The sequence below is a fragment of the Sciurus carolinensis genome, chromosome 1, assembly GCF_902686445.1.
Source record: "Sciurus carolinensis chromosome 1, mSciCar1.2, whole genome shotgun sequence".
NCBI lineage: Eukaryota > Metazoa > Chordata > Mammalia > Rodentia > Sciuridae > Sciurus > Sciurus carolinensis.
Window position 1 is genome coordinate 40,510,393 of NC_062213.1, and position 14,141 is coordinate 40,524,533.

The 14,141-nt window shown below is 41.5% G+C and overlaps 1 protein-coding gene across 1 annotated transcript in view; it reads right to left on the bottom strand.

Annotated features, from left to right (window-relative positions):
* Positions 1–7,362: 7,362 nt before the first annotated feature.
* The window catches only part of Laptm4b (lysosomal protein transmembrane 4 beta), a 64,322-nt gene continuing 57,543 nt past the window's right edge, over positions 7,363–14,141 (bottom strand). The window contains exon 7 of the mRNA XM_047552976.1: positions 7,363–8,525. Within this exon, the coding sequence (XP_047408932.1) occupies positions 8,448–8,525 (78 nt within the window). The 3' untranslated portion in view covers positions 7,363–8,447. The remainder of the gene's footprint in view (positions 8,526–14,141) is intronic.

Below are 14,141 nucleotides of genomic sequence, written 5' to 3' on the forward strand. Positions count from 1 at the left end.
GTATAAAATAATTCTAAGGCACATACTAAAAAACTGTTGAATTAATACATGAGTTTGGTAAGATTTCAGGATGCAAAATATCTTAAAAGTCATATGTATTTCTATACACTTGCAACAAACAATTAAAAATGAATCAAGGCTGGGCATGGTGGGGCATACCTGTAATCCCAGCAGCTTGGGAGTCTGAAGCAGAAGGATCAGGAGTTCAAAGCCAACTTCAGCAATTTAGCGAGGCTGTAAGAAACTTAGAGAGACCCTGTCTCAAAAGAAAAAAATTAAAAAGGGCTGGGGATGTGGCTCAGGGGTTAAGCACCCCTGGTACCAAAAAAAAAAAGAAAAAGAAATTAAGAAAACAACAATTCCATTTTCAATAGCCCCCCAAAGAACAAATCACTTAGAAATAAATTTTAAAGTGCAAACCCTATACAGTCATCTCTTGATATGGGTTTGATTCTAGAGGATACCAAAATTCTCAGAAGCTCAAATCCCTCATATGAAGTAGTGTAGTATTTGCTTATAACTTACATACATCCTCCCTTGTAATTTAAATAATATCTAGATTACTTAAAATATCTAATACAATGCAAATGCTATGTAAATAGATTCTTTAGGGAATCATGACAAGAAAAAATCCATTTGTTTTTAGTATAGGTGATTTTTTTTTCCAGATATTTTCAATCTGCAGTTGGTTGACTTCATGGATGCTGAACCCAGATATAAAGAACAAGGTTGGAGAACTCACACAACAGTCAAAAGGTGACCAGAAACTGATACTTAGTAAAATGTGACCTATCCATACCATAGAATATTGTTCTATAATAACAAAGAAATAAAATCCTGATACATACTACAAAACAGAAGAACCTTGAAAACAAGCTAAGTGAAAGGCCAGTCATAAGGGACCACATGTCTGATTCCATGTTCAAAATCACTGAGACAGAAAGTAAGCTAGTGATCGCCTACAATGGGAAAGTTGGGAAGAAATAAAGAATAACTGTTTACAGGTGTGTCTGAGAGGTGATGAAAATGTTCCAGAACTGATTGTGATGGTTGCACAACTCTGAATAGTATTAAAAACCATTAACTTGTATACTTAAAATGGGTGAATAGTATGGTACATGAATTCTATCTCAGTAAAGGTTTTGTTTTAGGCAGACGGTAAGTTTTAAATTCTGAGCCATCATGCAAATATTTTAGTCTCACTTCCTGCATTGCTTACCGTCCTTTGGATCCTTCCTGGAAGACTCTTACCCATAGGCAGGAAAGGCTTCCTACGCTTGTTGGCATCTGCTCGTGTTCTTTTGCATGCATACCTTTTCTGGATTTTGTACTCCCTCCTCTTATGAGCACTTTCCACTGCAAGATATATCTCCTGGTGGAAATTTCTGTCCTAGTGTCTGTAGTACCTGACACAGAGCAATTCACATTGCTTGACTACTGGAATTCTGTGTATTTTTGTAAAGAATAAAGAACAAACTCACTTTACCATGAATAGTTTCACATAGATTTTATCTAAATCTTAAGTGCTCAGAAGTGTGTAAACATGGTACTGTATTGGAGTTGCACGCTAGCTGTTCAGAATTCTCCTCTGTATTATCTAAGACTTCAGGATTCCACAGGGTTTAGATGTGGTCATTTATTGTTTTAATGATGCGATGATTTACGAGAAAAGAGGAAAACTCTTAAGAGAAGGCACATGTAGTTAAGTTTTCATTCAGAACTGTACTGAAATAAGCTCACATTTTAAAAAAATGGATCACAAGAACAGTAAGAGCCAAGAATAACATTTCCTTTTGATTTCAAATTTAAACATTAGCTAGCCTCTCATCTCAGTGGTCCTTTAATCTTTCTTGGAATCAAACCTTTCATTATGGTGTTACTGTTCTTTCCCTATCAGCTACCTTTATGACCCTCTTTTAGTCAAGATGCATACGTAGGATAAACAGGACTCTGGCTGTGGCTGTCAGGGTCTGCTGGAGGAGTGCCCTTCCCTTTGCATGGTCTATAGCAATAATCCGCCCCCCCCCCCAGTGGGCTCTTCTGAGATATGGTCTCTGTGGGACTCAAGCAGAATTTGTCATCACTGAGGGTGGGATTCCAGCTGGCTTTAATTTTTCTCATGTACTTATTTTATTTTTCATCTAGTAAATGTTTTTTGGTTCCTATTTGCCAGATGTGCTAGGCACCGATAGAACAATAAATAACACAGACTCTATGAGTTTCTTACTGGGGGATTACAGATAAGAAGCTGGGGGATTAAAGATAAGACGTGACAATAACTACAGAACGTTAAGATGTGCCTTGTTTGGAGATGCCGATTCTGCTACGGGAGAACATTAAAATAAATGCCTTCCAGATTTGTGGTTCATAGACCTCTAAAAGGAAATCACTTTCAGGTTCAGATCCAAAGTTGAGCTGCTGGACTTATTTTCTACTTCATTTTATTAAAACATGTAAGTTTGCAGAGTTTCCCTATGCCTAAGTCACACCTGATCTTCCATAAAGATGTTGAGGGACCTTAACTCCAAGGGATACAGGTGATACAGTGCACTAACTTCAATAGGGTAGAATAAAGCCTACATCCCCATGGGAAATGACTGCTTTATTCTGCCTTTATGTGGTACAGGCTTTCTGGGGCAAGAAAGTTGGGTCTCAAGGTTTCCTACTATTTCTCCAAGACAGTACAAATTACATCACTGTCTTTATTAGCCTGAATGATGACGCTGGAAATCTTAATGTATATAATCTGCTTGACAAGATAGATCACTGCAGTTTACAAGTTTCCTCAGAAGGAAATTGCTTAAAACAATTAATTACTAAAAAACGTCCACCTCAATTGATCTCTTTCCCTGACTAAATAAATTCTTTTAGTAAGAATGAAAAGCTGGTATTTGCAGAGCATTTTTCCAGTGTAAATTAAAGAGGAAAGTGACAACTTTACTTGTATAAACTTCAAGCTAAACACCCACCCTAAGTTTACACGGCTTTGCCCAACTTGATTTCCACCTCAGGATGTGTTACTTCAATGAGTAGTGATCAATCACTGTTAGTATGAAGTGAGTTTGTATGTGCAGAATTCTGAATTCTAGGAGTCTCAAATTCACCCACTTGGATATATTTGAACTGCATTTAAGTCCTGGCTCTGCTGCTCACTGTTTAACTTTGGACCAGTTATTTTCTTCTAAAATGAAAATGGAGACAAAAGAGTTAATATGTGTCATATGCTCAGTAGCACACATGGCACAAGAGAAGGGCACAGAAAATGGTAAATGTCACTCTACTTTTTAATAAAGTAGTTAATAAAGAAACCACAGGATTGGATACTGATTAGATGAGGGACAAGAGAGAAAGAGAGGCAGGCAAGGAGGACCATGACTTAAGTCAGTAAAAGCAGTGAAGGGGAAGGCATCACTGAGACAGAGAAACACACGCGTCAACAGGGCCAGATATGGGAGAAAAGAAGGACAATTTTCCATTTGGGGCAAAATATGTATAAAATGTCAATAAAAAGACTGGGATATATTGATAAAAACCAGGATTAGAGCTGCCACTGTTATTTATTGAAGGGAACTATATGTAGGAGACATGTTGAATGAAAAAGACCTAGAGTTAAAAACAAATAAAAGAACAGCCTTTGAAAGTAAGACAGTGGAACAGGAATTACAAATACATGACACAAGTCACTGCACTGGGTGTCCCCTCCACAAAGGACAACAGGGTCCTTGGTGCTGTTGCTAGCCCCTTGTTCCTTATCTTCCCAGAGCCAGGGCTTTCTTCAGGAAGAGACCACAGGTGGAAGCCTCATCTGTCCTTTATAAGGATTAGATTGGAAGTTCCTAATCTAGGCATAAGGGGGACCAAGACACCAGACCTCCAGATGCAACTTATGAGTAGCAGCCAAAATGACCACACATCAATCCTAGCATTTTAAAAATTTTTAGTTGTCAATGGACTTTACTTATATGCTGTGCTGAGAATTGAACCCAGTGCTTCACACATGCTAGGCATGTGCTCTGCCACTGAGTCACAACCCCAGCCCAATCCTAGTTTAAATCCTCAATGCCCGTAAATTATGCCCAACCTACTCTTGGTTACACAATTCCTTTCAAAATCATCTTTTTGGTCTATTGGACATCTTGATACATACCAAGAAAGACTTTATTTTCTGGATGCTATAGCTTGGATCTTAAATGTCTCCCAAAGGTCCATGTGCTAAAGGCCTGGCACCATTAAGGAAGAAGTAAAAGCTTTAAGAAGTGGGGCCTGGTGGGAGGTGTTTGGGTCACTGGAGTTGTGCCATGAAGGGGACAGCAGGACCCTAGCCTTCTCTTCTCCCCCTCTTTTGCTGCCTGGTCATGAGGTGAGCAGTTCTATTCCACCATGAGCTCCTGTTATGCTGTGTTGCTTTGTCACAGACCTCAAGTGACAGAACCAACTGATCATGGACTTAAACCTCTAACTGTGAGCCAGAATAAACCGACTTTAAGTTGATTATCTCCACATAGTGATGGAAAGCTAAATACCAGGTTAAAGAGGTTCCCATCTTAATAAGATAAAAACTGTATAGTTAATGGCTTTTTTGTAAAGCATATATGTTAGATAAAATAGAATAAAACAAAACTTGAGTCCATCATACTGTTGTTTAAAGTCAAAATCTTCATCCTGAAGTGGCAGCTGTTCTTGCTAATGAGGATCCCAATGATGGGTCTACTGGGCTCAGACTTTCACTTTGACGTAACTTTTTCTGAATTGGCCAGGCGACAGCTTCTGTCTTCTGCTGTCTTGGTGCTCTCCTCAGCAGAAGGTGTGCACAGGCTGTGGGCAGAGGGTGCAGATCTGGCTGGCTTCCACACACTGCCAGCCATTTAGCAGAAAACTTGGCCGGTGGGCAGAAACACTTGAAGTGAATTCCACGGGTGTGGAGACATCCCTGCAATGCCTCCTTTTTCCTTCCCCTCCAGAACATGTATCTGAGCTGCCAAAAACCATTTCACACAGCCCCAGGCACTATTTTTGGTGCTTTGTTAGGTCTGAAGGTAGAGAACCCTGAAATGGCTTCGCCTGAGCTTTATACGCTAGCAGTTCTTTTCCATGAGCTGCTCTTTTAATACCTTGGCAAAGACACCGACCCTCTCCCCTCCTGAACCTGGGGCTGCTTACATGATCGGCAGCATTACAATGTAATGATGTTTAAGTCAGTTTCCAGACTGGCTGCAAAAACTAATGCATCTTTAAAAACAAAAAGGAAATAAATGTTTTTAAAGTCACATTGGTTTTCCTCTATCATGAATGCTCAGTTTGCACAGCAGGATTTTCTCTCAAAAGATGAACATTTCAAATACAATACATTCCTCTTTAATGGCTATTGTCTTAGAGACAGTCTATTGAGATCATTAATAATAAGTATTACTGGTTAGCGATCTAAGGGTAGAGAAGCAAGATAAATGAAATAAGACGTGTTTCGTTAAGCAAATTAAACATGGATTTAGGTCCAGAACAGAGTGAAGAAAAAAAAAAAAGATGGGAGGGGGTGAGTTGTTTTTGCATTCTCGAGGACAATAGAATAGGAAGGGAACGGGGACAAAGACTGGGGAGGTGCTGCACCAAATATTTATGTAGGAAGAAGTGCAGGAAGCAGAGAGCCCATTGGCCTTTAACCTTGTCTTGTCGACTTGGTACCCTGGAAGTCCAATTAGCTTGTTCAATGGAGGCCTATTTTTTTTTTTTTTTTGGGGGGGGCCTATTTTTCAGGGTGGACAGACCATACTTTAGTCAAAAGGTTGCCGGGTGTGGTGACACGTTGTACTCCCAGTTACGCAGAAGGCTGAGGCCGGCCTGACAAAACCCCCAAAACTCGGTGTTCTACAAGAGCTGGTACCGGTGGATTCATTTGCAAACCTGGTTCCTGCCTCAATGTCATGATCTTTAAATGAGGGACAGGGAGTCAAGAAAAAAAAAACTGGGGCTGCTGGATGTGTAGTTCAGTTTGGTAGAGCACTTGCCTAGCATGCTCCAAGCTGTGGGTTCCATTCCTAGCACCACCAAAAAATAATAACTTAAAAATCTAAAAAAATAATTTTTAAAAAATTTAAAACAACTGAAGGGTGCCCAAGAAATATACGGACATGAGCAACAGTGAAGTAATGGCTGTTCTTTCTCTGTGGACAATAAGAGGTAGGATACCAAAATGGAAATTTAAAATACACTTAAAACTAAGGTGAACTCAGGGAGGACAGAAACTCCTATGGAGCAGAAGGGCAAAAGCTCGCTTGATCTTGATTTTCACTACAAATACAGACTGTGAAAGTGGGGTCTCAAAAAAATTAAATTAAATACACTTCAAAGAGAAGCTATTTATCTGTTAGTAATGAGACAAATATGCACTAGAAACTTGCTAGTGCATGTAGAATGTTCTACAAGGTCATTTTAACACACCTCTCCATAGTGGAGGCAAAAAGACAAGGCCTACTCTGCAGAGGTAAATATGGAGGGCTGCTCTTGAGTTTAGCCTCAGAACTGTTAAGAATCAAGAAAAACCAGCAACACCAGCTCCTTATGAGCTCTCTGAGAAGGCAGTGATAACCCAGAGTCCACGGTCTGCATGAAAAAGAAGAGCAGTCTGTTTCTGTCCAAGGATGCCACAGAGGGCCTCAAGATCAGAACTCTTCTCCACTCAACCATGAATCATTTGCAAAAATTATTAGGCAAAGAGATGGAAAATCATAAGGAACAACATGCAAGTAACTGTTAATTTCCTCCCTGCCTTCCACAGGGATGATGACACTGATAGGGTTTTTCTGTCAAAATACGGCTTAATGTGTCTAATTTTGTGTGAATCTTCTGCACTTATTTTTGTGGTGCTAGAGATCTGAGATTCTTACACATGCCACGCAAGCCCTCGACCACTGAGCCGTACCCCCAGCCCAGCATATAGCTTCAAGGAACAGAATTTCTTAGGTTAAGTTTGTAAAGAATACCCAATGAGATTTAAAAACAACCAAGGCTGACCATCAGGGCTAAAAACTCCTTCCCACCTCTTATTTTAATCTCCTTGGAATGTGGTAATATCTTACCTGCTTATGAACAGTGCACTGCACATAAAGTGATCCCGCAACAGCTGGCACCTGGGGCCTAAACCTAAAGGCTGGTTTAGGAAGGCTGGAAGCTGGGGTTTATTTGTCCCCCATTCTTCTTGGTCTAAGAAGTCTGATTTTATTAATATTAAAATATTTTAAATATTTGTGTATGAAACAAGCTATAAAGCCCACTCCTTTGACTGAGCTGTGTGCATCGTACGGCTCTCCATGGGCACGAAGGGTCCTCAGGCACCATCACCACAGAAGCAAATGGTTATTTCTTGAATATGGGCAAATCTCACTTTAATTGCAAAAGCCTTCATTTACAGCACATCCAATAATGAACAAGCAGGACAGCCACTGATTTTTGAACATATGAACATATAAAAGTCCTTTGCTATTCAGGTAGTAGAGATAAGAGCATTCCACCAGGGAAACAACGCTCCTCACTTTTATGAAGACTGCTTAACATTTTAAAGGATGACGAGGCATACTCAGAAATTCACAGTAGTAGGATGGGCCTCACAGGGAAAGAAAACCTTTCTTCATATTTTTTAGGCAAACATATATCAGTAATTTTACTTGATAAAGCAAATGGTCACCCTCCTTGGATCAGGCCAGGTAGGACACATGGTAAAAGGGGGTCCTGGGAAGGATGGAAACCAGGAGCACCAGGTACCCCTGTGGTGCCAAACCAATCAGTTCCTCCTCTAACCAAAAGGAGGTGCACCAGCATATGACCCAGGACCCAAGATGCAGAGGAGCAGTTTCTGATCTACTGCCTGGTGTTGCCTAATGGTCTCCATTTAGCCAGGGGGGAAATCTTTGACCAGCAAATTCCAATTGTTACTGAAGTCATAAGGGACAGTAGAGAAAGTATTATAACACACACATGAGGACTCCTGTTTATCTAATAAGGACAATGATCACACAATTAACATTCCTGTTTCCATAAGTTTTTTCTAAATACCAAATGGTTTAAGAAAGGTGTCATCTAATTTTGAGTTTATATTTTCAAGAGAGAAGAAATAGAAAAAAGTGTGACTAATTGCCCATGTTGAGGGTCAAGCAGGTACAAAACCAGACTTGGGGGACTCAGGGTCCATTTGTATTTTGGGGAAAGATAATATGGATCTGTTTATGTCCCCCCTCACCCCACTGAAAGAGTTCTACAGCAATACTACCGCAGTGCTCTAGCTAAAAGCATGTGTTCAAAACTACAGAGGGATTCAACTTAACATCTAAATTGTAAAATGTGGCATTTCATCAACAAATAAGCTTCAGAGAGCTCATCTCAGAATTGAAATTACAGAACTATTGCTCAGGTGTCAACAGTCAAGCTGCTGCTCTCAGCTCCATCCACTCTCAGACTCAGGCAGACACGTAGGGTGGCGGTGGCTCCTTGGCAGCCCCGTTCACACTGGCGTCATCATACGGGGGTAACAGCACCTGAGAAGAATAGGGAAGATGAAAGTTATGGCCACTCCACCGAGGTTCAGCTTTTTTTTTTTTTTTTTTTCTAATTTTTTCTTTTTAATTGTAGGTGTTCACAGTACCTTTCTTTTATTTATTTACATGTGGTGCTAAGGAACGAATCCAGTGCCTCACACATGCTAGGCGAGCGCTCTACTGCTAAGCTACAACCCCAGCCCCAAGGTTCAGCTTTAATTAAACTTGCAGGCAATTAAACATTTTTCATATCTAGTACCACATTCAATTTTTCACCAGGTGGACACATTTTCATGAGATTTTTTTTTTGAATCCCTAAAGAGGGGAGAGACTTTCAACTCCCTCTGAGTTTTCTGAGCCCTTTCTACATGTGCCTGTCTAGGAACAAGGAAGCAAGGGTAGCTCTGAAGAGGTGAGTGTGCACAGAACAGGGCAGGTGCCTGATCCACCACAGGAACCACCCACGGTGAGGCCCACATAGCCCGGTGGGAATTGCAGGGGCTTTGGTATCAACATGGATTTGCAGCCTGGCTAAGCCACAATTTTATCAGCACAATCTGGGTAAGTGATTCAAGCTGTTGCTACATCTGTGAATTAGGGGTATCTGAAAACTAGAGGTATATAAAATACCTAATTCTACTTGATGCACACCTGCATGAGCAATATTATTTACAGATGGCTGGAGAGGAATGAGAACAAGCACTGAACTGACTGATAACCACCACGTTCACATTTCAAGTACAGAAAAGCCTGCACATCATTGTTTCTGAGCTGTCCTGAAGACACTGGTAATACGGCTTTGGTGGATAAAGACAAAACAGTACCATCAACTCAGTGCGCTTTGGTCAATGACACTTACTACCTATCTAACACGTGGCAGGTAAGGTCGGTGCAAAAGGTAAGTTCCTGCCCTTTATGAGTTCGGAGAGGAGATGATGAAATAAAGTCTTATTTACCCTCAAGTGCTGTGTGGAAAGAGAAAGATTATTAAGGGACAAAAACTGTACTTAGTTATGTTTCCTATTATGGACATCATTGGATGCTTGAAGTGGTAAACGTTCATTGATTTTGTGAATTTTCACATATCTGTCCCTTAAGCTCCCAGAGGAACGACATCGAGTTTCCGACACCCCTCTCTCGCAACCTTACACACACACATAACACCCCCACCCCTCTCTAATGGAAAACACTTCACCTCTGACTTTTAGGTCCCAACCAGAAGGCAGAAGCCAAAGTATAATTAGAACAAAATTTAACAAGTTTCTAACAGGGGATTGGAGAAATAGGGAATTGATTATAAGGGTATGGATCAAAACCAATGGATGGCAGACAAGCTTTCCATTTAGAATTAGGTTGGAGTGGTCCACAGTCATCAGGTCGGGGTTGTATGTGTCGAGAAGTACCTGCTACCAGAAGCCTCTCTGTTAACAGCCCAGAGAGTTGTCTGAAAGCAGATGTGTGATGCAGGACAGAAGAGGCTGGACACTGGAGGAATTTTCAGGAAGCAAGTTTATTTAAGCTGCAGCAGTCCAGAGGGGCTAATGCCTAAAAATCTCTGGATCCCAGGTCTGGAAATTCTTTTAGATTCATACTCAGTCGGGTGTTCACATGACAGCGGGTGGTATGTAGCACTTACTTTTTGTCCTGTATTCTTAGGATAGACAGAGGTTTCACGAGTTTTTACCACAGAAAACAGAAATAGTAACTTTTGCACAGCAAGTTTTCTTGAAGCAAGTCCATGACACCATCTAGTTGCAAACCTGGCTTTTACAACAAAGAGGAAGCTTCAAACTACAATGAGCTCTCTGCAGAAATCCTGCTGACATAAGGAGAAGTCTAATTATGGTAGGGGTTCTTTAAGGAGCTTAATTATGGGGGGGGGGGTATGTGGTGGCTGAATCCGTGTGTACAGGATAAGCATGCCATTGCTGCTGTGCCCACTCCCACACCCTGCAGGAGTGCACAGAAACCAGGACTCCTACTGTGACATGGCTGACAGGGTCAGCCAGTAAGGGAGCAATATGGACAGCTCCAGTCAGGCTTTGGAGCTGCAAAGCAGTAAGTGGATTACCTGGCACAGTATCCCACAGGCAATGGCAACAGGCCAGAATCGTGGCTTTTGTTCTGGAAAGTAAGATTGTGCTTGTGTCCCAGACCCTGTATGCTTCAGGGAGAAGAGTCTGGGGCAAATGTTCAAATACTGACTGTGCCAACAGGAAACAGAGCCCCTAAGACATAGTCAGGACAGGACGCCAATCTGAGGCAAGAAGGCACATGCAGTGTTCTCCCCAAAAGGAACCAGCCACTCTCATCCCACACATGCAGAGCACCCCGGGTATGGGCTCTTGACGGCAGCAGCACAAACCCAAGAACACACCCTGTCTGCTGAGGAGCCCTCAGTCCAGCAGGAGGCAGAGCAGGCAAAACGTGGCGTGCTCGATGGAGAAGTGTCACGGGTGTTAAAGAAGGTCAGACAGGGACAACCAATTCAGGCTGGGGAGTCATGGAAGGCCTCCCACTGGGCTAAGTCGAAGATGATCAGCAGAATAAAGAGGAGGAGGATGGTTCTGGTAGACAGGTGAGAGGACAGGTGAGGGAAGGAAGCAGACAACGGTCCAGGAACTGAGGGATGCTATGGTAGCTACTTCGGGGAGAAGTTGGGGAGCTGAAGTTAGGAAGATGGGAGGGTGGAGCTGGAAAGCGCCTTGGGTACCACCTCAAGGAGCTGTGTCCCCCAGCCAGCAGCCGCATGTCCACTAGAAATACCAAATCTCAGCTTGAGCCAAGGGGAAAATGTGCTGTGTTCTCTAAAACAAAGCAGGGGCTCTCTCTGCCTCTACACACTTTAGGATCGTGTGCACATGTGTTAGATATAGTAACTTCAGATACAGAAACAGCTGGGACCAGTGCTAGAAATATTAAATTTGGCATGATGGAGCTTCAACACTAGGCTCCAAACCCTCATTAAACAAGTAATGGGTTCATATCTATCATTATCTTTGGAGAAATTATCTTAAAATAGTGGAGCTACTTAAAAAGAACTGAAATCAGCCATCGTATCCAACTTTTTTTTTTCTCAACAGAGCAAAATGCAACACTCAACCCAAATTCTTCAAATTCTCCAAGATTAAACACAAAATTTTCTTTGAAAAATTTATCTGATGCACATTTTCCCTCTGCTTATCAAAGTAAAACTTTCACATGGAGTTTGGTAATCTATCCCTGTTCCTTGCTATTCAACTCCAATCGTGTTTTAAAGTTTCCTCGATCCAAAGTCAAGATGCCTGGAGAAGAATTTCTCCTTCTACTAAAGTTGCTGACATCTCCCCCATCACACATACTAAATGCTGACTGTAAAATATTCTTCACACAACACCTCTTTTGCTATCAGCCTACTTTGAAAAGTTCTTCAGATGGAACTGACTTTAAATCTTTGAAGGGACAGCATCGTCTCCTGAGCTCAGTGATGTGGACACCAGACTGACTTAAGGAAGGGTTGGCAAGGTAAGGGTTCCCCCCATTCTGCTTCTACCCTATCTGCTAACACTGAAAACATTTGCTGTGTTCCTCTCCTACAAGGGTCAGTGAAGTACTAGGAAATCTGAGAGGAAAATCCTCAGGTCAATTAATATAAAATATGCCAATTAAGATGCCATACAAAAAATGGTAAAAACATAACCATTTTGACATTTTTATAAGTTGGCATTTAGTTAAATGACTTAGAAATTTAATGATTCGTAATAAATGACCAAGGAATAATCTCTGAGGACTGAGACTATGTCATTCTAAAACCACTGCTGGCAAGCAGCAGCTACTCAGTGATCATATACACACAGATTCTTTTTAACAATGTCCAGTGACATTCAACACAGTCTGGCCACATTCAGTACAACCAGATTCCAACCTGAGTGGGTGCCTGAAGCTGTCTCAGCATGACCTTAACTACAGAGTGAGTGATGACAGAGTGAGTCTTCCACACAGATGGACGAAGTGGTGGATGGAAGATACCTGGGGTTCCCTAGGAAAATCACCATCCCTCATTACAGAAGGTCCCTTCCGCTGGAGTTGCCAAGTGAGGTGACAGGTAGTGAAGAAGCTCAAGCAGATTTAACTGTAGTGTGACTCACAAGAGTGTTACCAGAGCAAACCACATTCTTTTTTAGCTATATCAACATATAAAAACATTTGAAAAGCAAAATATTAAAGGTTGCAAAAAGTCTGACTTCCTGGAATAGAGGCAATTCCAATTGGACATAAATTCACAAGCCATTAAAATTTGGGAAACTAACTCACTTCATCAACTAATAAGAAATGACAAAATTCTCAAAGGGAAGAACTAGTGCCATTCCTTCACTCAACAAGAGACGCCTTCTGAGAAATGTGTCTTCCTGTATCAACTTCACTGCATGCTGCTAAACTACAGTAGACTGAAACATCGTTATGTAGTGCATGACTATTTACTGGTAAAACTAGGAAATATTTAGGTATTAGGGTAAAACTGGATTTTTACTGTAATATTAGAGATCTGCTTATTTAGAATTCCACAGTTGGTAAGATGATATTCCCAAAGGTACTATATCCATATAAATGTCTTCAGACATTCACAAAAACAGATTATAAATGTTAAAAGACATGCTGATCATGCTCACCAGCTCTTGGGGATCCACAGGTGGATTGCTAGTAACTGAGGAGTCTCCTGTAAGCACACACCAAATTTCGTGTCTATGCATTTATTTTCCTGAAAGGTGTCCAGAGCTTTCACTAGGCAAGAGGTAGATTGCCTATGAGTTTCTGCAGGGCCTGGAAAATGCGTCACTCACTGAGAGAAGCAAATCTCAGCATAAGGAAGGGCAACGGGGACTGGCCATGTGTAGCACGGACACTAAACAAAGCAACCAGGGACCACTGTGCTGTTTCAAGCTATCTCAGAGGTAACATGCTGTCACAGGGAAGAGCCCCACCACCACCCTGTGAAGCCCAACCTCCACGTACAACAATCCAGAAGTACCCAAAACATGCGAGGAACCAGAGAACTAGGATGCCATGAGGTGCCAAGGAAGCACACGTGTGCAAGGGTAGAAGAACAACTCCCCTCGTTCAACACCGGTCCCTCCTGGCCCTTGTGCAGCCCAGTGTCTGTGTCACAATCCAAGTTCTAGAAGTCCCAGAACAGCATACTTCTTACCAACCCAATCCTGTCCCCCAATTTTTTCTCTCCTGGGGTGTTTTTCTTTCTTATGTCACTCTACATAGAGTCCAAACAGCCAGAGAGTTGAAAAATTCCAGTCCTGGTTTCTTTGCTCTTAATTACACTATGGAACCATGTACAATAAACTTTCTGGAAATTAAAAAAAGCACAACGATGATACATTTTCATATTCTCTATAGATAATATAAAGTCACAAGAGTAACACTGGAAATGGCAATAATCTGAATATTTGGCCCTCCAAAACAGCACACTGTATTGCTCTCCTGAAACACATTACTTATACTATATACTACCTTGGGCTATTAACTGTCATGTGTACCTTTCTCTTCTCCAAAACGTTTCTGAAGGGCAACAGTCTCATATTTCAGTGCCCCTTTTTCAGTGCTGTTTGTTAGAGGTGTGTTCAT